Here is a 21,614-nt window from a genome sequence, read left to right on the forward strand (position 1 = left end):
TTTTTTTGTGAAGAATCAACAACAAGTGGGACACAATCATGAAGTGGAACGACATTTATTGGATATTTCAAACTTTTTTAACAAATCAAAAACTGAAAAATTGGGCGTGCAAAATTATTCAGCCCCTTTACTTTCAGTGCAGCAAACTCTCTCCAGAAGTTCAGTGAGGATCTCTGAATGATCCAATGTTGACCTAAATGACTGATGATGATAAATACAATCCACCTGTGTGTAATCAAGTCTCCGTATAAATGCACCTGCACTGTGATAGTCTCAGAGGTCCGTTAAAAGCGCAGAGAGCATCATGAAGAACAAGGAACACACCAGGCAGGTCCGAGATACTGTTGTGAAGAAGTTTAAAGCCGGATTTGGATACAAAAAGATTTCCCAAGCTTTAAACATCCCAAGGAGCACTGTGCAAGCGATAATATTGAAATGGAAGGAGTATCAGACCACTGCAAATCTACCAAGACCTGGCCGTCCCTCTAAACTTTCAGCTCATACAAGGAGAAGACTGATCAGAGATGCAGCCAAGAGGCCCATGATCACTCTGGATGAACTGCAGAGATCTACAGCTGAGGTGGGAGACTGTCCATAGGACAACAATCAGTCGTATATTGCACAAATCTGGCCTTTATGGAAGAGTGGCAAGAAGAAAGCCATTTCTTAAAGATATCCATAAAAAGTGTTGTTTAAAGTTTGCCACAAGCCACCTGGGAGACACACCAAACATGTGGAAGAAGGTGCTCTGGTCAGATGAAACCAAAATTGAACTTTTTGGCAACAATGCAAAACGTTATGTTTGGCGTAAAAGCAACACAGCTGAACACACCATCCCCACTGTCAAACATGGTGGTGGCAGCATCATGGTTTAGGCCTGCTTTTCTTCAGCAGGGACAGGGAAGATGGTTAAAATTGATGGGAAGATGGATGGAGCCAAATACAGGACCATTCTGGAAGAAAACCTGATGGAGTCTGCAAAATACCTGAGACTGGGACGGAGATTTGTCTTCCAACAAGACAATGATCCAAAACATAAAGCAAAATCTACAATGGAATGGTTCAATAATAAACATATCCAGGTGTTAGAATGGCCAAGTCAAAGTCCAGACCTGAATCCAATCGAGAATCTGTGGAAAGAACTGAAAACTGCTGTTCACAAATGCTCTCCATCCAACCTCACTGAGCTCAAGCTGTTTTGCAAGGAGGAATGGGAAAAAAAATTCAGCCTCTCGATGTGCAAAACTGATAGAGACATACCCCAAGCGACTTACAGCTGTAATCGCAGCAAAAGGTGGCGCTACAAAGTATTAACTTAAGGGGGCTGAATATTTTTGCACGCCCAATTTTTCAGTTTTTGATTTGTTAAAAAAGTTTGAAATATCCAATAAATGTCATCCACTTCATGATTGTGTCCCACTTGTTGTTGATTCTTCACAAAAAAATACAGTTTTATATCTTTATGTTTGAAGCCTGAAATGTGGCAAAAGGTCGCAAAGTTCAAGGGGGCCGAATACTTTTGCAAGGCACTGTACAAGAATGCACCTTACTTTAGCTAATACCCTATACAGTACCTGATCCTGCAGAGCTGGATGCTGAAGTGACATGCTGTGACTTCTCGGGGCGTCTTCTACATCATCCTAAAATATATTGGAGGGGGGGGGGGGGGCGGTTTAAGTCTTTAAACATTGGTTTAAGACTATACCACTCATCATACGACTCCTACCTGTAGTGCGTTTTGTTTTTGCCGCCTTTTTCGATCTTTCAACCTCTCTTCTTCAGACCTTAGTGAGTGAATGACATACATTCAATATGAAAATATATTCAGGTCAGTGAAACAAGTGATTTTAAGGATGCAAATGAAACGTTTTTATGATGTTCAATACTTACGGCATTGGGAAAGTTCTGCAGGAGAACTAGGCGCCACCATGGCCTAATTTGCTGCATGTTTTCCTTTGAAAAAGAAAATCACACAATCGGATGGGTATCCCAAAAACATTATATGCACTAGTGATGAATATTTCATAATTTATACATAACTCAGTGAAATCACACTGTGCTTCCATTGCAATGTACAGTTAAAGAGTAGGTTGTTAAGTTTGATAGGTATGATAACAAAAATAATGATAATCGTAAATAATAATAATAATGATTTCATTATTGTATATACTATGTGTAGGCTGTGTAGACTCGCTATGTGTAACTAAGGGAATGGCATCAACAATACACGTTTAAAGCCAGTCAAACACAATAAGGCATACATTGAACACAGAAAATCAAATTGATTACATGACTACAAACCTAGGCTTACTGCTCAAGTAGGCAAATTTGTCCAAATAAGATTCCCTCATTGAGAGCAGATTCCCTCACGTGCAAATGGGCGCTAATTAACCCATGCTAACATCGGTGCGGTAGTTGGTCATATGAAAATGTACCACTGTACTGGTATAACATGAATATTACAAAGTACATTATGCATAATGACAGTCTCACTTACTTCCATGGTTTATATTTTTATCCATGTAGGTCAGGTTCGATTAAGAACTTGGGTGACCTTGAAGGAGACCGGGAAATGTTTTGGTTAAACGCGTTTGACTCCACCCACATTGAGCCCGGCCCCGAAGAATGACTCCGCCCACATTGAGCCCGGCCCAGAACTGCACACTGCAGTCAGGGGCTTCTCCGTGCAAGAGACCAAAAATGGTTGCTGCCATCTTGTTTGTTTTCAGTGGGAGGAGGAAGAGGAGGGGTGGAAAAAGTAAACTACAGTACAGCCGCCCCGAAAAATTGGAGCGTAATTGGTGAGTTGATTTACATTTTAAATATACGTTCAACTACTGGAATATAGCAAATGTTTTGCATGTTAGATTAAAAAAAAAATGGTATACACAAACCAAAAATCTTATCAGAATACGCGCTCTGTTTTGGAAATGACACGGGGTTGTTGATTACGTCGCACACACTGCTCGGTAACATTAGCTAGCCTAGTATACTAGCTATTTACCTGTTGTACTGTGGGTATTTAGCTAGCTTCACATTTGTTTATTAATCTGGAACGCAATATTGTACCAAAACGTACAAATATGTACCACTGGCGCTCACGTCTCCTGCAAAACCCACAAAGATAGCTATCGGGGCTGTTGTTTGGCTCGCGCCGAGGCCCCGTTATTATTTTGTATTTTTTTACAATCTAAACGATTGGTTCCTAACTCACTTAGTTGTAGTCATACTTTTTTTTATGACAGAGCTAGTTGTGCATTGTTAATAAATATTCGATGTGTTTAATAAGTATCATATGTTGTTAAATTTACAAAACGAACTCTGTCGGTATCAAGACCAACACAAATCCTCCACCTCCATGGAGGGTACCAAATAATCAGGACAATGACCAGATTGGGCCTCAGTCGCTACTTGAAGCTAGTTAGTTTGACAGATGTAGCCGTAAATTATTCGGTCAGGTAAACAAATCACAAAATTGCGCAATTTTGAGTTTGTTATTTAATTACTTAATTTAATTTCTGAGTATTCAATCATTGTTGTTCATCCATTTTATTAACATTCATCCACAACGCACTTTCGTCATGCAATATAGTGTGAGTGTCGTTGGTCTGCCAGCACCGAGGACTGATGACACACTCAAATGTTACTTTGACAGATATTGAGTAATGAAGTAGTATAAAAATGACGGTTAATGCGTGGCAATATAAAATTTATTTCTGAAAGTCCAATCTTTCCATATTCAATATGACCATCAAAGTGTATTACCTCTTGTGACTGGACGTTTTTTCTAACAGCAGTCTCTAACCTTTGTCCCTGCAAGTCGGCGGTCCCGTCCCCTCCTCCCCCCTTGGGTGAGAAGGTGCTGGGTCAATGTTTTACGCCCACTTTGTACTCAGCAAGCGTGGGCCGCTGGCCAAGATCTGGCTAGCGGCCCACTGGGATAAGAAGCTCACCAAGGCTCATGTGTTTGAATGCAACCTGGAGAGCAGTGTGGAGAGCATCATCTGCCCCAAGGTAAACAAGCTATTATCCATACAGCGCTTCTATTATGTGTTTCTGTCATGTGCTGCGCTCTCTAGTCTCCACTAGGTTAATGCTGCTCTAAGGGTACTTTGACAGACTAGTGTTGCGTGAACCGGTAGAAGTGTGTACATTTTCAACACACTTGCTGTGGGTCAGGGCTTGGTAGATGAGCGTACTAGAGATTTGAAGTGAATTATCTTGCCATAGGGGGTAAATGTATTTCTGAACGGTGTTAGATTCAATTACATTCTTTCTTATTATGTATTTATCCAGGTGAAAATGGCCCTGCGTACATCAGGTCATCTGCTCCTGGGGGTGGTGAGGATCTACAACAGGAAAGCCAAGTACTTGTTGGCTGACTGTAACGAGGCTTTCATCAAGATCAAGATGGCCTTCAGACCAGGTAATATATTGGCTAGGCGGCTGGACTGGTCCAACATCTTCTTTGTTGATTTACATTCAAGACTCTTAGTTACAGTTTGGCTCAACAGCCATCTACTTTAAATCTTAATTTTACTGTTAGTTGGCATATATTGTTGAATGAACTGAAATTGGGGCCCCTGAAAAGAGTCCCAATATGAAACTTGTGAGTGGCACACTGGGCTGCTAGACAGTACTAACATTGTTGGTAGATGTTATGGCTGTGTACTATGTGGGTTTGAGCTGGCCTGACCCCTGCCTCCATCCCTGTCCTTTCAGGTGTGGTGGATCTGCCAGAGGAGAACAGAGAAGCTGCCTACAACGCCATCACCATGCCAGAAGAGTTCCACGACTTCGACCAACCACTACCAGACCTAGAGTGAGTCCTGCATGTCATCATTTGAGATTTGCCATGAAGCTCTGATGAGTGCTGTGTCTCCATTGATGTATATGTTCGCATCAAATTTGATTTGTCACATGAGCCGAATACAAAAGGTGTAGTAGACCTTACCGTGAAATGCGTACTTACAAGCCCTTAGCGAACAGTGCAGAGTGATAAAATATTTGTGAAATAAACTAAAGTTAAAAAAGTAACACAATAACAAGGCTATATACAGGGGATACCGATACTGAGTCAATGTGTGGGGGTACAGGTTAGTCAAGGTAATTGAGGTCATATGTACATGTATGTAGGGGTAAAGTGACTATGCATACATAATAAACAGAGTAGTAGCAGCAGCGTAAAGGGGGGTCAATACAAATAGTCCATGTGGCCATTTGATTAATTGTTCAGCGGTCTTATGACTTGGGGGTAAAAGCTGTTAAGGAGCCTTTTGGGCCCAGACTTGGCGCTCTGGTACCGCTTGCCATGTGGTAGCAGAAAGAACAGTATGCCAATTTTTAGGGCCTTCCTCTGACACCATCTGGTATAGAGGTCCCTGGATGGCAGGAAGCTTGGCCCCAGTGTTGTACTGGGCTGTACACGCTACCCTCTGTAGCACCTTGCGGTCGGATATAGAGGACTTGCCAAACCAGGCGGTGATGCAACCAGTCAGGATGATTTCGATGGTGCAGCTGTAGAACTTTTTGAGGATCTGAGGACCCATGCCAAATCTTTTCAGTCTCCTGCAGGAGTTCTGTATGCTCTTACTGGTAACGGTTTGCTTGTACCCAGCGCACTAGGTGTTTCTTTGCTCAGTGGTAGTGATTTATGTTGTATTTGCAGTGACATCGACGTAACCAAGCAGTTCACATTGAACCAGAGTCGAGTGGAAGAGATCACCATGAGGGAGGAGGTGGGCAACCTGAACCTGCTGCAGGAGATTGACTTCGGTATGTAGCCAGGCCTCCCAGTCCAATCCTTTCACCATCTCACTCCTCGACCTAAACCATGGCTGCATCTCAATAGTCTGTAGTTGCTTCCTTTTTCATCTCCTTTACCTCATCTGCACTGATATGGATAGGTGATAGCAAATGCTTGGTAGTGGTCTACCATGTTTTCACCATAGTTTCATATCCAGGCAGATTATTGAAATGCACCCATACTCCAGTCTATTCCAAGCTCCTCCCTTCCCAGTGTGACAAAGCCCGCCACTCATTACTGCTGTACATACACATCCCGAAAACTCATTCTAACATATTCAGTGTTTTCTCCCCTCCAGCTGACTTTGGGATGGATGACCGGGAGATGATGCGGGAAGAGAGTGCCTTCGAGGGGGACATCATCCACGGTGCATCAGCCTCCAACCTGCTCCTAGACCCAGAGACCTCTGAGGCCCAGATCACAGACAAGTCCAACCACCTGGAGTATGACGACCAGTACAAAGATGACTTTGGAGAGATCCCCATGGCTGACAGCGAAGGAGGCATGCTGGGTAAGAAGAAAGGAAGGATAACCTGGGTTGGGGCTATGACCAAATTCTTTCTTTCCTTGTCTCCTTGGGTGCGTTTCAATAATATCCCCTTCCTCCTGAAGTGTGCACAGGTGTGGGAGGAAGGAGAAGTAAATGGGACATAGCCCTTGCCTCCTCCATGACTAATGTGGCCAATTGATTGTTTACATAATGGTTGTATCTGGTGTAAAAACCCTGTGGCTTGATTCAATCTGTAGTGCTGAAGAGCTGCGCTACATACAGCGCCATAGAAATTTAAAGACAATGTTCCTGTTTCGTCGGAGACTGCATTCATGGTAAAGCCTTCTGTATGATTCAGTTCGACTGGCGCCTAGCTGAACTCAGCTAGATGAACCGAACGAGTGTGCTTGACTCCCTTAATAGACCTTAGTGCCAATAGTACTGTTCGTTCATCTTAAGACGCCGTAGCCAGATCTAATCTAAGATAACTCGAGAAATCTGTCATTAATTTTTCCTTTTTTGCAGAGGATCTTAGTCGCACAATTTCACATCTAACTAAGATGCAGTATTTCTCAAGTGAAAAACGGTGCATGAAAATGATTAGTCTCTCGTTGAATTACAACAAACACTTCATTGAAGAGTCCCATCTGTTCAAATCAAATTTTACTGGTCATATACACATGGTTAGCAGATGTTATTGCGAGTGTCGCGAAATGCTTGTGCTTCTAGTTCCGACAGTGCAGCAATATCTAACAAGTAATCTAACAATTCCACAACAACTACCTAATAACACACACATCTAAGTAAAAGGATGGAATGACATCCGAGCGGCATAGGCGAGATGCAATAGATGGTATAAAATACAGTATATACATAAGGGATGAGTAATGCAAGACATGTAAACATTAATAAAATGACTACTGATCCCTTTGTTAGTGGCCAATGATTTCAAGTCTGTATGTAGGCAGCAGCCTCTCTGTGCTGGTGATGGCTGTTTAACAGTCTGATGGCCTTGAGATAGAAGCTGTCTCTCAGTCCCAGCTTTGATGCACCTGTACTGACCTCGCCTTCTGGATGATAGCGGGGTGAACAGGCAGTGGCTCGGGTGGTTGTTGTCCATGATGATATTTTTAGACTTCCTGTGACATCGGGTGCTGTAGGTGTCCAGGCGGGCAGGTAGTTTGCCCCCGGTGATGCGTTGTGCAGACCGCACCACCCTCTGGAGAGCCTTGCGGTTGTGGGTGGTGCAGTTGCCATACCAGGCTGTGATACAACCCGACAGGAAGCTCAATTGTGCATCTGTAAAATTTTGTGAGGATTTTAGGTGACAAGACAAATTTCTTCAGCCTCCTGAGGTTGAAGCGGTGCTGTTGCGCCTTCTTCACCACACTGTCTGTGTGGGTGGACCATTTCAGTTTGTCCGTGATGTGTACGCCGAGGAACTTAACTTTACACCTTCTCCACCGCTGTCCCTTCGATGTGGATAGGGGAGTGCTCCCTTTGCTGTTTCCTAAAGTCCACTATCATCTCCTTTGTTTTGTTGACGTTGAGTGAGAGGTGGTTATCCTGACACCACACTCCCAGGGCCCTCACCTCCTTCCTGTACGCTGTCTCGTCGTTGTTGGTGATCAAGCCTACTAATGTTATCTGCAACCTTGATCAAGTTGGAGGCGTGCATGGCCACGCAGTCATGGATGAACAGGGAGTACAGGAGGGGGCTGAGCATGCACCCTTGTGGGGCCCCAGTGTTGAGGATCAGCGAAGTGGAGATCTTGTTTCCTACCTTCACCACCTAGGGGCTGCCCGTCAGGATGTCCAGGACCCAATCACACAGGGCGGGGTTGAGACCCAGGGCCTCAAAGTTCAAAGTTAATGATGAGCTTGGAGGGTACTATGGTGTTGAATGCTGAGCTGTAGTCAATGAACAGCATTCTTACATAGCTATTCCCCTTGTCCAGATGGGATAGGGCAGTGTGATGGCGGCCTGTGGACCTATTGGGGCGGTATACAAATTGAAGTGGGTCTAGGGTGGAGGTGATATGATCCTTGACTAGTCTCTCAAAGCACTTCATGATGACAGAAGTGAGTGCTACGGGGCGATAGTCATTTAGTACCGTTACCTTTGCCTTCTTGGGTACAGGAACAATGGTGGCCATCTTGAAGCATGTGGGGACAGCAGACTGGGATAGGGAGAGATTGAATATGTCCTTAAACACACCAACCAGCTGGTCTGCGCATGCTCTGAAGACGTGGCTAAGGATGCCGTCTGGGCCGGCAGCCTTGCGAGGGTTAACACGTTTAAATGTCTTACTCATGTCGGCCACGGAGAAGGAGAGCCCACAGTCCTTGGTGGCACTGTGTGGTCCGCAAAGCGGGCAAAGAAGGTGTTTAGTTTGTCTGGAAGCAAGACGTCAGTGTCTGTGATGTGGCTGATTTTATTTTTGTAGTCCGTGATTGTCTGTAGAACCTGCCACTTAGGTCTTGTGTCTGAGCCGTTGAACTGCTGTTGACCAGTGACCGATGAAGAGTTGTAGACTTCGGCTACCGGCTTGCCTCAAGACATTTTTGTGTGTGCACGAACAGCCCAAAAAATAAATTGCCGAAGACCAGAACAAACAAAAACGTCACAAAATGTAGTCAGAATATATGTACCAACTCTTCCGGACTATTTCAGATGGGAAGCCTGCGGACGCCTTAAATGCTACATGTCAGCTCAATTGAAAATTAAGTTTAAATTTCAATCATGCAATAACTTCAGCAATACAGATTTAATCGAAAAACGAAACTTAAGAATAGGAAGCATAGAAATAGCACACCTAGAACATATATACTTTTAAAGATTTGTTTTCAATGAATCACAGATCTATAACTCAAATTTCTATGTGAATTTGGTCAGTTTGCCCAAAAAGTTACATATTACAGCTTTAATTCCTGCTGAGCATTGCCACTTTCATGCCTGTTTCTAGTTGACAAGCTCCTAAGTAACAAGGATGGGGGTGGCATTTTCGATGACCCTCCCGCCATCACAGAGAGCGTGCTGAGGCTGCAGGAACACGATGTCGAAGATGACTTTGATGCCCTCTCACGTAAGTTGCAACACTTACCATATGCTGTTCCCATAACAATGTTTCGAACAACATGGTCTAAGCGAACTCTTTTGTATTAGGTATTGTATGTTTTTATATTTTTCTAAATGTTGTGTGTATAGCGGGAGGTCCAGACAGCCCAGACTCAGGCCCAGCAGAGCCCCTGCCCGCCATGCAGGACCAGACAGAGCAGACCACGCTGGTGCACAACGAGGAGGAGGCTTTCGCCCTGGAGCCCATCGACATCACAGGTCAGCAGCCCACAATCTCTCAAATTCTGATAGTCATATTATGTATGTCACTACATCACATAGATCTATGCCATAACGTATTCACTTAGGAGCACCACTGCTCTCGTCTTGGAGTTTAGTAGCACACAAAAGATCTTCAACACCTGCTTGTTCTTCAAGGCACCCCTACCACCCTGGATCCCACTGCTGCCACCAAATGTCACTATTCACTTACAAGTTATTTTCTCTTTACTCCTCACAGTGAAGGAAACCAAAGCCAAGAGGAAGAGGAAGCTGATTGTGGACAACCTGAAGGAGCTGGATAGCAAGACCATCCGTGCCCAGCTCAGCGACTACTCTGACATCGTCACCACTCTGGACCTTGCGCCGCCCACCAAGAAGCTGATGATGTGGAAAGAGACGGGAGGCGTGGAGAAGCTCTTCTCTCTGCCAGCACAGCCCCTCTGGAACAGCAGGCTTCTCAAGGTAACCCAGCAACTGGTCTGGTAGTTAGACAAACAAGGGCTGTGTACTGTTATTGTGTTCAATCCAGCACCTGGCAATGGCTTTTCTGTTTCCCCCCCCAGATGTGTTTATGTTAATTCCTAAATCTATTTCATTAGAGCTTTTCTATATGTTTCTATTCTCAACAATCAGTTTGTGAGGACATAATGTAGCCACTATTTTTAGGGGTTTTGTGCATTGTTGTTTCTACCTAGCCTAACACTGACTCTATCCTCTCTCTCTTTCTCCCCCTCTCTTTCTCTTTCTGTAGATGTTCACCCGCACCCTGACCCCCCTGGTTCCAGATGACATGAGGAAGAGGCGGAAGGGAGGTGAGGCAGACAGCCTGGATGAGTTCTTGAAGGACCTGGAGAACCCTGAGGTGCCCAGAGAGGAGGTCATGCAGAGGGACATCATCGGTGAGATACTCCACTCAGTTAACTCACTGCCGAATGTCAACAGTGCATTCCTCTACAGTAGATGCCATTGTAGGCTAGAGGGCCAACTCTCCACATGGTCACATTAAGACATAGGCTGGTATTCAAAGTAGATACACTCAAAGTAGTACTATTGGAATTTCTTCAACTCCAGTGGAACAGACAGACTCCCAATCTGACATAAGCACTTCATCTGATCCTCATCCATAACACTCATGTACTTGTACTCAATACCTTTCTTTGATTACTGTAGTTTAATGTTCTGTCTGTGTGTAATTGTATGCGCTCCAGACCAGACCATCCTGGAGGAGCCCAGTGTACTGCAGGCATCGGCCATGGAGGGCAGCAGGACCACCCTGGACGAGTCAGTCATGCCCCCACCCTCCTCCATGCACGGCCAGAAACGCAAGGCCCAGGACACAGAGCCAGCCTTGCCCGTGAGTGCCTCTTTCCTCCTCTCTTCGCTCAAGCCCTGTTTAACTATGGCTAGGGAAACTTTCAAAGGCAGTTTGTCAAGCATATAAGGCTTGTTGGGGTTTGATATTGTATCCACTGGAAGATCTCATTAGTGCTTTTTGATAGTAGAAGTATGACCTTCTACCTTTTGCCCATACTCAACCCCCTACTCAACCACTCAAACATTCTTATTCTCTCTCTATCCAGATGGGTACTCTGGAACAGGCTGCCAACCATTCAGGTGTGTCCCAGCAATTGGACATAACGGTGGAGCTGCCCCCTGAGGACAGCACCAACCTCAGCCAGTTCCCCGAGCTGGACCTGATAGGGGAGAAAAAGGACAAGAAGGAAGGAGAGGACGACTCAGACGAGGAGGTGAGATAAAGATGTGCCGGAGGTCACTGCCACCCCTCCTGGTCCTGGAGAGCTACAGGGTGTGTAGACTTGTGTTCCAAGTAAGAACTAAACAGCTGATGGAATTGCGTATCCTAAAGACAATGTGGCTCTCTTGGACCATGGCGGATGACCACTGATCTATTCTGTCTTAGCTTGCAAAAGGAAGCTAAATATGTACAGAGATTTCAGAAAGTATTCATACCCCTTGACGTTTTCCACATTTTGTTGTGTTACAGCCTGAATTTAAAATAGATTTTATAATTGTTTTGTATTTTACCCCCCTTTTCTCCCCAATTTTTTGATATCCAATTACGATCTTGTCTTATCGCTGCAACTCCCCAATGGGCTTGGGAGAGATGGCGATTGAGTCATGCTTCCTCAGAAACATGACCTGCCAAATTGCGCTTCTTAACACCTACCCACTCAACCCGGAAGCCAGCTGCACCAATGTGTCGAAGGAAACATCGCTCAACTGACGACTGAAGTCAGCCTGCAGGTGCCCGGCCCGCCACAAGGAGGCACTAGAGTGCGATGAGCCAAGTAAAGCCGGCGATGCAGTGCCTTAGACCGCTACGCAACTTAGGAAGCCAGTAGATAAACATTTGTTACAAATATTATCACTGGCCTACACACACTACCCCATAATGTCAAAGTGGAATTATGTTTTCTATTTATTTTACAAATTACTTAAAGTAAAAGCTGTAATGTCTTGAGTCAATTAGTATTTAATCCCTTTGTTATGGCAAGGCTAAATAAGTTCAGGAGTAAAAATTCGCTAAACAAGTCACATAAGTTGCATGGACTCACTCTGTGTGCAATAATAGTGTTTATCATGATTTTTAAACGACTGCCTTATCTCTGTACCACACACATAAAATGATCTGTAAGGTCCCTCAACCACAAAGACTCAGGGAGGTTTTCCAATGGCTCGCAAAGAAGGGCACCTATTCAAATTAAATCACATTTGGTTTGTCACATACACATGTTTAGTAGATGTTATTGCGGGTGTAGCGAAATGCTTGTGTTTCTAGCTACAACAGTGCAGTAATATCTAACAATTTCACAACAATACACACTAATCTAAAGGAATGAAATTAAGAATATATACAGTGGGGCAAAAAAGTATTTAGTCAGCCACCAATTGTGCAAGTTCTCCCACTTAAAAAGATGAGAGGCCTGTAATTTTCATCATAGGTACACTTCAACTATGACAGACAAAATGAGGAGAAAAAATCCAGAAACTCACTGTAGGATTTTTAATGAATTTATTTGCAAATTATGGTGGAAAATAAGTATTTGGTCACCTACAAACAAGCAAGATTTCTGGCTCTCACAGACCTGTAACTTCTTCTTTAAGAGGCTCCTCTGTCCTTCACTCGTTACCTGTATTAATGGCACATGTTTGAACTTGTTATCAGTATAAAAGACACCTTTCCACAACCTCAAACAGTCACACTCCAAACTCCACTATGGCCAAGACCAAAGAGCTGTCAAAGGACACCAGAAACAAAATTGTAGACCTGCACCAGGCTGGGAAGACTGAATCTGCAATAGAGAAGACTGAATCTGCAATAGGTAAGCAGCTTGGTTTGAAGAAATCAACTGTGGGAGCAATTATTAGGAAATGGAAGACATACAAGACCACTGATAATCACCCTCTATCTGGGGCTCCACGCAAGATCTCACCACGTGGGGTCAAAATGATCACAAAAACGGTGAGCAAAAATCCCAGAACCACACGGGGGGACCTAGTAAATGACCTGCAGAAAGCTGGGACCAAAGTAACAAAGCCTACCATCAGTAACACTACGCCGCCAGGGACTCAAATCCTGCAGTGTCAGACGATCAACAGCATTGTAGTTACTCCACAATACTAACCTAATTGACAGTCAAAAGAAGGAAGCCTGTATAGAATAAAAAAGATTCAAAAACGTGCATCCTGTTTGCAACAAGGTACTAAAGTAATACTGCAAAACATGTGGCAAAGCAATTCACTTTTTGTGCTGAATACAACATGTTGTTTGCGGCAAATCCAATCCACATTACTGAGTACCACGCTCCATATTTTCAAGCATAGTGGTGGCTGCATCATGTTATGGGTATTCTTGTAATTGTTAAGGACTGGGGAGATTTTCAGGATAAAAAATAAACGGAATGAAGCTAAGCACAGGCAAAATGCAAGAGGAAAACCTGGTTGTCTGCTTTCCACCAGACACTGGGAGATTAATTCACTTTTCAGCAGGACAATAACCCAAAACACAAAGCTAAATCTACACTGGAGTTGCTTACCAAGAAGACAGTGGCCGAGTTACAGTTTTGACTTAAATCTGCTTGAAAATCTATGGCAAAACCTGAAAATGGTTGTCTAGCAATGATCAACTACCAATTTGACAGAGCTTGAAGAATTTTGAAAATAATTATTTGCAAATGTTGCAAAATCCAGGTGTGGAGTGCTCTTTGAGACTTATACACTACCGTTCAAAAGTTTGGGGTCACTTAGAAATGTCCTTGTTTTCCATGAAAACATACATGAAATGAGTTGCAAAATGAATAGGAAATATAGTCAAGACGTTGACAAGGTTATAAATAATGATTTTTAATTGAAATAATAATTGTGTCTTTCAAACTTCGCTTTCGTCAAAGAATCCTCAATTTGCAGCCATTACAGCCTTGCAGACCTTTGGCATTCTAGTTGTCAATTTGTTGAGGTAATCTGAAGAGATTTCACCCCATGCTTCCTGAAACACCTCCCGCAAATTAGATTGGCTTGATGGGCACTTCTTACGGTCAAGCTGCTCCCACAACAGTTCAGTAGGGTTGAGATCCGGTGACTGTGCTGGCCACTCTATAATAGACAGAATACCAGCTGACTGCTTTTTCCCCAAATAGTTATTGAATAGTTTAGAGCTGTGCTTTGGGTCATTGTCCTGTTGTAGGAGGAAATTGGCTCCAATTTAAGCGGCGTCCACAGGGTATGGCATGGCGTTGCAAAATGGAGAGATGGCCTTCCTTCTTCAAGATGCCTTTTACCCTGTACAAATCTCCCACTTTACCACCACCAAAGCACCCCAGACCATCACATTGCCGCCATCATGCTTGACAGATGGCGTCAAGCACTCCTCCAGCATCTTTTCATTTTTTCTGTCTCAAGAATGTTCTTCTTTGTGATCTGAACACCTCAAACTTAGATTCGTCGTCCATAATACTTTTTTTCCAATCTTCCTCTGTTCAGTGTCTGTGTTCTTTTGCCCGTCTTAATCTTTTATTTTTATTGGCCAGTCTGAGATATGGGTTTTTCTTTGCAACTCTGCCTAGAAGGCCAGCATCCCGGAGTCGCCTCTTCACTGTTGACGTTGAGACTGGTGTTTTGCGGGTACTATTTAATGAAGCTGCCAGTTGAGGACTTGTGAGGCGTCTGTTTCTCAAACTAGACACCACTCCTCTTTCTAGTCTGGTTAGAGCCAGTTTGCGCTGTTCTGTGAAGGGAGTAGTTACGGTGTTGTACGAGATCTTCAGTTTCTTGGCAATTTCTCACATGGAATAGCCTTCATTTCTCAGAACAAGAATAGACTGACGAGTTTCAGAAAAAAGTTTATTTGTTTCTGGCCATTTTGAGCCTGTAATCGAACCCACAAATGCTGATGTTCCAGATACTCAACTCGTCTAAAGAAGGCCATTTTTATTGCTTCTCTAATCAGAACAACAGTTTTCAGCTGCACTAACATAATTGCAAAAAGGTTTTGTAATGATCAATTAGCCTTTTAAAATTATAAACTTGGGCCTCCTGAGTGGAACAGTGGTCTAAGACACTGCATCGCAGTGCTAGCTGTGCCACTAGAGATTCGAGTCCAGGCTCTGTGGCAGCCGACCGTGACCGGGAGAACCATGGGGTGGTGCACAATTGGCCCAGCGTTGTCCGGGTTAGGGGAGGGCCGAGCGCAATGCACCCTGACACGGTCACCGGGTGTACGGTGTTTCCTCTGACACATTGGTGCGGCTGGCTTCCGTCTTAAGTGGGCATTGTGTCAAGAAGCAGTGCGGCTTGGTTGGGTTGTGTTTCGGGGGACGCACGGTTCTCAACCTTTGCCTCTCCCGAGTCCGTACGGGAGTTTCAGCGATGAGTCAAGACTAACTACCAATTGGATAGCACAAAATTGGGGAGAAAAAAGGATAAAAAAAGATAAATAAAATTATAAACTTTGATTAGCTAATACAACGTACCATTGGAACACAGGAGTGGTTGCTGATAATGGGCCTCTGTATACCTGTGTAGATATTCAATAAAACAAATGTCATTTCCAGCTACAATAGTCATTTACAACATTAACAATGTCTACACTGTATTCCTGATCAATTTGATGTTATTTTAATGTAAAATTGTTTTTATTTTCTTTCAAAAACAAGGACATTTCTAAGTGACCCCAAACTTTTCACCGGTAGTTTATATTTAAAAGTATGTGGACACCCCTTCAAATTAGTGGATTTGGCTATTTCAGCCATTGCTGACAGGTATATAAAATCGAGCACACAGCCATACAATCTCCATAGGGAACATTGGCAGTAGAATGGCCCTTACCGAAGAGCTGAGTGACTTTCAACGTGACACTGTCATAGGATGCCACCTTTCCAACAAGTCAATTTGTTAAATTTCTGCCCTGCTAGAGCTGCCCCGGTCAACTGTAAGTTGTTATTGTGGAAACGTCTATGAACAACAACAGCTCAGCTACCAAGTGGTAGGCCACACAAGCTCACAGAACGGGACCGCCAAGTGCTGAAGTGCATGGCTCATAGGAAATTCTGTCCTCGGTTGCAACACTCACTACCGACTTCCAAACTGCCTTGGGAAGCAACATCAGCACAATAACTTTTCATCGGGAGCATCGTGAAATGGGTTTCCATGGCCGAGCAGCCGCACACAAGCCTAAGATCACTGTGCGCAATGCCAAGCGTTGGCTGGAGTGGTGTAAAGCTTGCCGCCATTGGACTCTGGAGCAGTGGAAACACATTCGCTGGAGTGATGAATCATGCTTCACCATCTGGCAGTCTGATGACGAATCTGCGTTTGGCGATTGCCAAGAGAACGCTACCTGCCTAAAATGCATAGTGCCAACTGTAAAGTTTGGTGGAGGAGGAATAAGGCACCTTAGTTCCAGCAAAAGCCCTTTCCTGTTTCAGTGTGACAATGCCCCCGTGCACAAAGCGAGGTACATACAGAAATGGTTTGTCGATCGGTGTGGAAGAACTTGACTGGCCTGCACAGAGCCCTGACCTCAACCCCATCGAACACCTTTGGGATAAATTGGAACTCCGCCCAACATTTACGATTTTACTGTATTTCATTTTCAATAAAATTGTGTGTAGATGGGTGAGAAATCTATTTTAATACATTTTGAATTCGGGTTGCAACAAAAAATGTGGAATAAGTAATGGCGTATTAATACTTTCTGAAGGCACTGTAGGCCTAGGAGTACGCAGAAGCATGTCTCTTACGGTCTTGCATTGCTTGTACATTAGCCAAAGTGTATTATTTATGTAGAGTTAATGTTATGTGTGTTCCATGAAAGGATGAGGAAGGTCAGGCCGGAGAACAGGCCCGAGAGGAGAGGAGGTGGAACAAGAGAACCCAGCAGATGCTCCACGGCCTACAGGTATGTCATAGGAGAGCTTCTACAAGAGCACTAAGAACTGTACTAATTGTTGTGACTCACCAAGTGAACAACCCCAACATTTCTAACCAGAAACGGGTCTTTAACCGTGACGCACCTGTTCTCTCCTTCCCTTCAACAGAGGGTGATGGCCAAGACGGGGGCCCAGCAAATTAGCCTGCTGGATCTGTGCAGGAACAACAACAAGAAGCAGGCTGCCGCCAAGTTCTACAGCTTCCTGGTTCTGAAGAAGCAGCAGGCGGTTGAGCTCAACCAGACAGACCACTACAGCGACATCATCGCCACCCCTGGAGCCCGCTTCCACCTAATCTAGACTCGACACTGGATGCTTTTACTCTAAAACTGTTGTTTTGTATAGAATGTTATTTAGTTCTCTAACACTGTGCATATACATTTTTTTTTTTTTTTTTTACCTACGCTGAACAAAAATATAAATACAACTGGCAACATTTTCAAATCTATGGATTTCACACGACTGGGCAGGGGCGCAGCCATGGGTGGGCCTGAGAGGGCATAGGCCTACCCACTGGGGAGCCACGTCCAGCCAATTAGTTTTTCCCCCACAAAAGGGCTTTATTATAGACATAAATACTTCTCAGCACATCCCCCCCACCCGCAGGTGAAGAAGCCTGGGCTGGTGTGGCTCCACCTGGTCTGTGGTTGTGAGGCCAGTTGGAAGTACTGCCAAATTCTCTAAAATGACGATGTGCATAAAACAACTTATGGTAGAAAAATGTGTATTGAATTCTCTGGCAACAGCTTTGGTGGACATTCCTGCAGTCAACATGCCAATTGCACGCTCCCTCAAAACTTGAGACATTGTGTTATGTGACAAAACTGCACATTTTAGTGGGCTTTTATTGTCCCCAGCACACAGTGGACATGTGTAATGATCATGCTGTTTAATCAGTTTCTTGATATGCCATGCCTGCCAGGTAGAAATGCTCACCAACAGCGATGTAAACAACTTTGTGCCCAAAATTGGAGAAATTGTTTTTTTGTGCGTATGGAAAATGTCTGGGAACTCTTTCAGCTCGTGAAAAATGGGACCAACATTTTACATGTTGCGTTTATATTTTTTGTTCAGTATGTGCTTTTTTGTCTTGAGATTTTTTTTTTAATTGAAAGGTCAAGTGGCGGTTGGTGGGGGGGGGGGGTGAAGTCACTGAATGTCATGATTGGTGGGATTATTGTATGCCTCCTGTCTTTGGCTTTTGTTATCCAATGAAAGCTCTTTATGTTTTGATAGAATGTGAGCGATAATCCAATCATGTGTTGCATTCAGAGGTTCCATTTCCCTCCCATAAAAAAAAGGTTTCATGTTTTATACCCTTTAGCTAAAAGAAGCGTGTACTACTGGGCAAGTTTCTGAAACACACCAGCAATCTTATCTTGAAGACCAACGGTAGCTTAGTAGTTTCAAGCATTCCAATGGGTTCGTTTTTTAATTCTGTGTTTACAAGTGCTTGTGTCTCTTGACTGTACTTTATATTTTCAAATGTCTGACATTTAAAATGTCTCCGTTGTTGTGGTGATTTGAGGATCATGTAGATTTTAAAAATAACTACTCTTTATTGCATGCTCCATTTTGAAATATACTTTATTCCAATTAATTGCTCCTGAAATTGTATTTCTTGAATAATTACCTTTGTTTTAAGTCACATACTGTGACAATGAAAATACTCGTATCAACTATCTAATGCAGATGTTAATGGTTTGGTCAGAATTAGACTTAAACGCTGCATCTTTAACATATTTTGAAGCCATTGTCATTTTCATCACACTCTAAATTTCAAGACAACTCAGCCCAGTGGGTGTCAGGAAACTACATTTAATTCAACTTTGATGCAGCTGAATGTCAAGAAATCTCTGGTATATAGAAAACTTTAATTTGGTATTCATTAATTAAAACAGTTTTGATGGAAACTTGCATAGACTCGTTGCGAGTCATTCTTGAATATGCTATTGCTCGTCTTATCATGGTTCATAGCTGCAGAGGACAAGTAGATTTATAGTTTTCTGACCACCTTTACAATGAATGCATTGTTTTGATATCCACGGACTCCCTCTGAAATTGTATATGATGTAATGTTTCAGTGCATCCCCTTTTAAACTATGTGCCAGTAAACTTGCATTTTCCTTTTTGTATAAAACCCAAAATGATATATTGTAGATACTGTTGCTAAAATGTGTTCTAACTCAGATGTTTGATGCCATGCTTGTAGTCCTGAGCCCCAGCAACTGATGTAAGTTTTCTAATAAAATGAATACTGGTAACAGTTCATGTCAATGACGATCCTTTTCATAGCTGGTTCATTGAGCCAGCAAACTGGGTATAATAACTATAATAATGACTTAGAATATCAATACCTTCTGATAGTGAACTGTTTGAGGATACATTTTTAGAAACATGACGTCATGAACGCAATACAAAGACTGAATTCATTGTGTGCTTCTTCAAAATATGTTCTCCAGACATTTGAAGTTGGATCTCTTGAATTCCAATGAGATGCCTTTGATCTGGCAAATGTGTTTAGTAAAGATATAAACAGTAATTTATCTATAAAAAGAGGTATACATTTACATTCAGCTGTTCAAATTTCAACTTTTGGGAGCCTTCTTCCCACCACACTAAGGGTTTGGGAGCGGTTTGAGGGATGGACCCTCGCCTCCCTCTGGCTTGCTGCGTTTCCTTTGACGGTTCCGTTTCTTCTTCTCAGTCTTAAGAGGCTGCGTCGGTGGCTGTTTTTTCTTCTTCTTTAGGCAGCTGAGCGGGTTGGGATTGGATATTTTCCTCTTACGCTTCTTGCCCCGGCGCTCTCCATCCTGTCCGATCCCCTGCACCTCCTTCAGGCTGTTGATGCTCTGCTGCTGGGCTGGGGTGACCATCTCTCCCAGAGCCACAGCCTCCACATGGCTAACCGAGCATTGGCTGGGCTTGTCCAACACTATGGTGTTGACGATGATATACATAAGAGGCACGCCTGGGATCTTCTTCAGGCCTGCTGTCAGCTCTTGGTCCTAGAAATTAAACATCCGACATGAAGAGGTGAATATAAAAATGTGGTATAGACTGGATGCATGCGGTTAAGTGGGCGGCACTATTGGTTGTTGATCCTGAGGTGACAAGCGTTGCTGACGCATGCCAAAACCTACAACGCCTAGATAGGTATTTTACCTATCAGCTAACCACATAGTCGTGTTCCCCTGCTCAGACGTTGCATGCATCAAACAATGGTTGCGTAGCACGTCATCAAGGGCACCATATTGCTATAACATATGATATGGTTACTTTATTTACCTTTATTTGACTAGGCAAGTCAGTTAAGAACAAATTTCTTATTTACAAATGACGGTCTACTCTGGCTAAACCCGGACGAAGCTGGGCCAATTGTGTGCCACCCTATGGAACTCCCAATCACGGCTGGATGTGATAGTCTGGAATCGAACCAGGAACTGTAGTGACGCCTCTTGCACTGAGATGCAGTGCCTTAGACCGCTGCGCCACTCGGGAGCTGATACCAATCCAGGTATTGTAAGATCTGGCATGCATCAGCAATGTCTAAGCAGAAGAACATGACCCCGTGTTACAGCAATTTGGCAGTCAATGATGTGGCATGCAACCATCGGTTGATGCATGCAAGGTCTGAGCAGGGAGACAGGACCATTGATTGACCCAGGTAAGTAAAGATATGACATAACACTTACCTGTGTGGCAACAAAGTAGTGGTGTGGATTGGTCCCTTCCAGCATGGAGAGCAGACACTCTGACGCAGAGACTGGGTTCTTGAAATGCTTGCAGTTCCTAACCTGATACCGCTGCAGGATGAGTTTGGCACCATAGAGGTCTTTCAGTGATTCGAGTTCCTTCAATGCACAACTGTAGGACATAAGGTTACAAAAAAAACTGTCATTGGGTAAAACTCACGACAGTGTGACATTTACTACAACACCAAACCCCACTCACTTTGTAGTACAAAGTTGCACCTCCCCCATGAGGTATTTCGGCATCTGCTCTTTGATTTGAATCTTATTCTTCAGAGCCGCTTGGCAAAACGTCCCGTCGATGAGAATTTGAAAGGGCTCTCTAAAACTGAAGTTATGTTTGTAGAAATTGATGTTTTTCTTGGCTTTCTTTTGTCGTTTGATCGTCATTGTGGCTAGTTCGCTAGCCCAAGAATGTACTAAAAAGAGCTAACGAGCTTGTCTGACAGAATTATTCCTGAAAAATCACACACAAATATCACTCAAATGGACGCAATTGCATTACGTATGTTCTGTAAATTTTCGTCAGTATCGGTTTACTAGTACACACGGATTCATAACCAATAAAATCAAATTGCTTGGAAAATATAAACACACGTTTCCTTTGTTGAGTAACAGCTGAATATGTTCGTCTGGAAACAAAACGTCAGAATCAAGACTTCTGTTTCTTCTTCTTCTGTGGCTTTTATGGCTGACTTACGACCCCAAAAGTTGCATTGCCGCCTCCAACTGGACGGGTTGAAAACCAAAACAAGGTAAAAAAGAAAATCCATACGAT

At 43.5% G+C, this 21,614-nt stretch overlaps 2 protein-coding genes and 1 long non-coding RNA gene across 4 annotated transcripts; 1 reads left to right on the plus strand and 2 right to left on the minus strand.

Moving 5' to 3' along the window:
- Nucleotides 1–1,572: 1,572 nt before the first annotated feature.
- LOC139392385 (uncharacterized) lies at nucleotides 1,573–1,908 on the minus strand. The gene is made up of 3 exons (XR_011629664.1): nucleotides 1,891–1,908; nucleotides 1,727–1,784; nucleotides 1,573–1,640 (listed from the first exon to the last, which is right to left on the minus strand). It is a non-coding gene; the product is annotated as an uncharacterized lncRNA (long non-coding RNA).
- Nucleotides 1,909–2,668: 760 nt separating this feature from the next.
- Nucleotides 2,669–19,350, plus strand: LOC139392382 (RAD21 cohesin complex component b). 2 transcript variants are annotated; one of them, XM_071140340.1, is made up of 14 exons: nucleotides 2,669–2,801; nucleotides 3,821–4,014; nucleotides 4,297–4,426; nucleotides 4,723–4,822; nucleotides 5,669–5,775; nucleotides 6,105–6,317; nucleotides 9,263–9,382; nucleotides 9,505–9,633; nucleotides 9,875–10,098; nucleotides 10,388–10,535; nucleotides 10,845–10,990; nucleotides 11,217–11,384; nucleotides 16,970–17,053; nucleotides 17,193–19,350. In XM_071140340.1, exons 2-14 carry the CDS (start codon nucleotides 3,871–3,873, stop codon nucleotides 17,382–17,384), a joined length of 1,905 nt encoding a protein of 634 aa, XP_070996441.1. In that variant the 5' UTR covers nucleotides 2,669–2,801; nucleotides 3,821–3,870; the 3' UTR covers nucleotides 17,385–19,350. The 2 variants fall into 2 exon arrangements, with proteins under 2 accessions (XP_070996441.1, XP_070996442.1); XM_071140341.1 differs by lacking the exon at nucleotides 2,669–2,801 and having other exon boundaries at nucleotides 3,812–3,879; nucleotides 3,931–4,014.
- Nucleotides 17,453–21,523, minus strand: LOC139392384 (UTP23 small subunit processome component). Its single transcript, XM_071140342.1, has 3 exons — nucleotides 21,039–21,523; nucleotides 20,780–20,951; nucleotides 17,453–20,092 (listed from the first exon to the last, which is right to left on the minus strand). Exons 1-3 carry the CDS (start codon nucleotides 21,224–21,226, stop codon nucleotides 19,703–19,705), a joined length of 750 nt encoding a protein of 249 aa, XP_070996443.1. The 5' UTR covers nucleotides 21,227–21,523; the 3' UTR covers nucleotides 17,453–19,702.
- Between the last annotated feature and the right edge of the window lie 91 nt (nucleotides 21,524–21,614).

This window comes from Oncorhynchus clarkii, chromosome 32 (assembly GCF_045791955.1).
Source record: "Oncorhynchus clarkii lewisi isolate Uvic-CL-2024 chromosome 32, UVic_Ocla_1.0, whole genome shotgun sequence".
Classification (NCBI taxonomy): Eukaryota; Metazoa; Chordata; class Actinopteri; order Salmoniformes; family Salmonidae; genus Oncorhynchus; species Oncorhynchus clarkii.

Bases quoted from the DNA above. Each gene is read 5' to 3' on its own strand.
- LOC139392382 (XM_071140340.1), top strand. From the start codon at position 3,871: ATGTTTTACGCCCACTTTGTACTCAGCAAGCGTGGGCCGCTGGCCAAG. The intron at 5,776-6,104 runs GTATGTAGCCAG...TCTCCCCTCCAG, and splicing joins GCTGCAGGAGATTGACTTCG to CTGACTTTGGGATGGATGAC. The intron at 9,383-9,504 runs GTAAGTTGCAAC...TTGTGTGTATAG, and splicing joins TGACTTTGATGCCCTCTCAC to CGGGAGGTCCAGACAGCCCA.
- LOC139392384 (XM_071140342.1), bottom strand. From the start codon at position 21,226: ATGACGATCAAACGACAAAAGAAAGCCAAGAAAAACATCAATTTCTAC. The intron at 20,952-21,038 runs GTGAGTGGGGTT...TATGTCCTACAG, and splicing joins GTGCAACTTTGTACTACAAA to TTGTGCATTGAAGGAACTCG. The intron at 20,093-20,779 runs GTAAGTGTTATG...TTTAATTTCTAG, and splicing joins ACTACTTTGTTGCCACACAG to GACCAAGAGCTGACAGCAGG.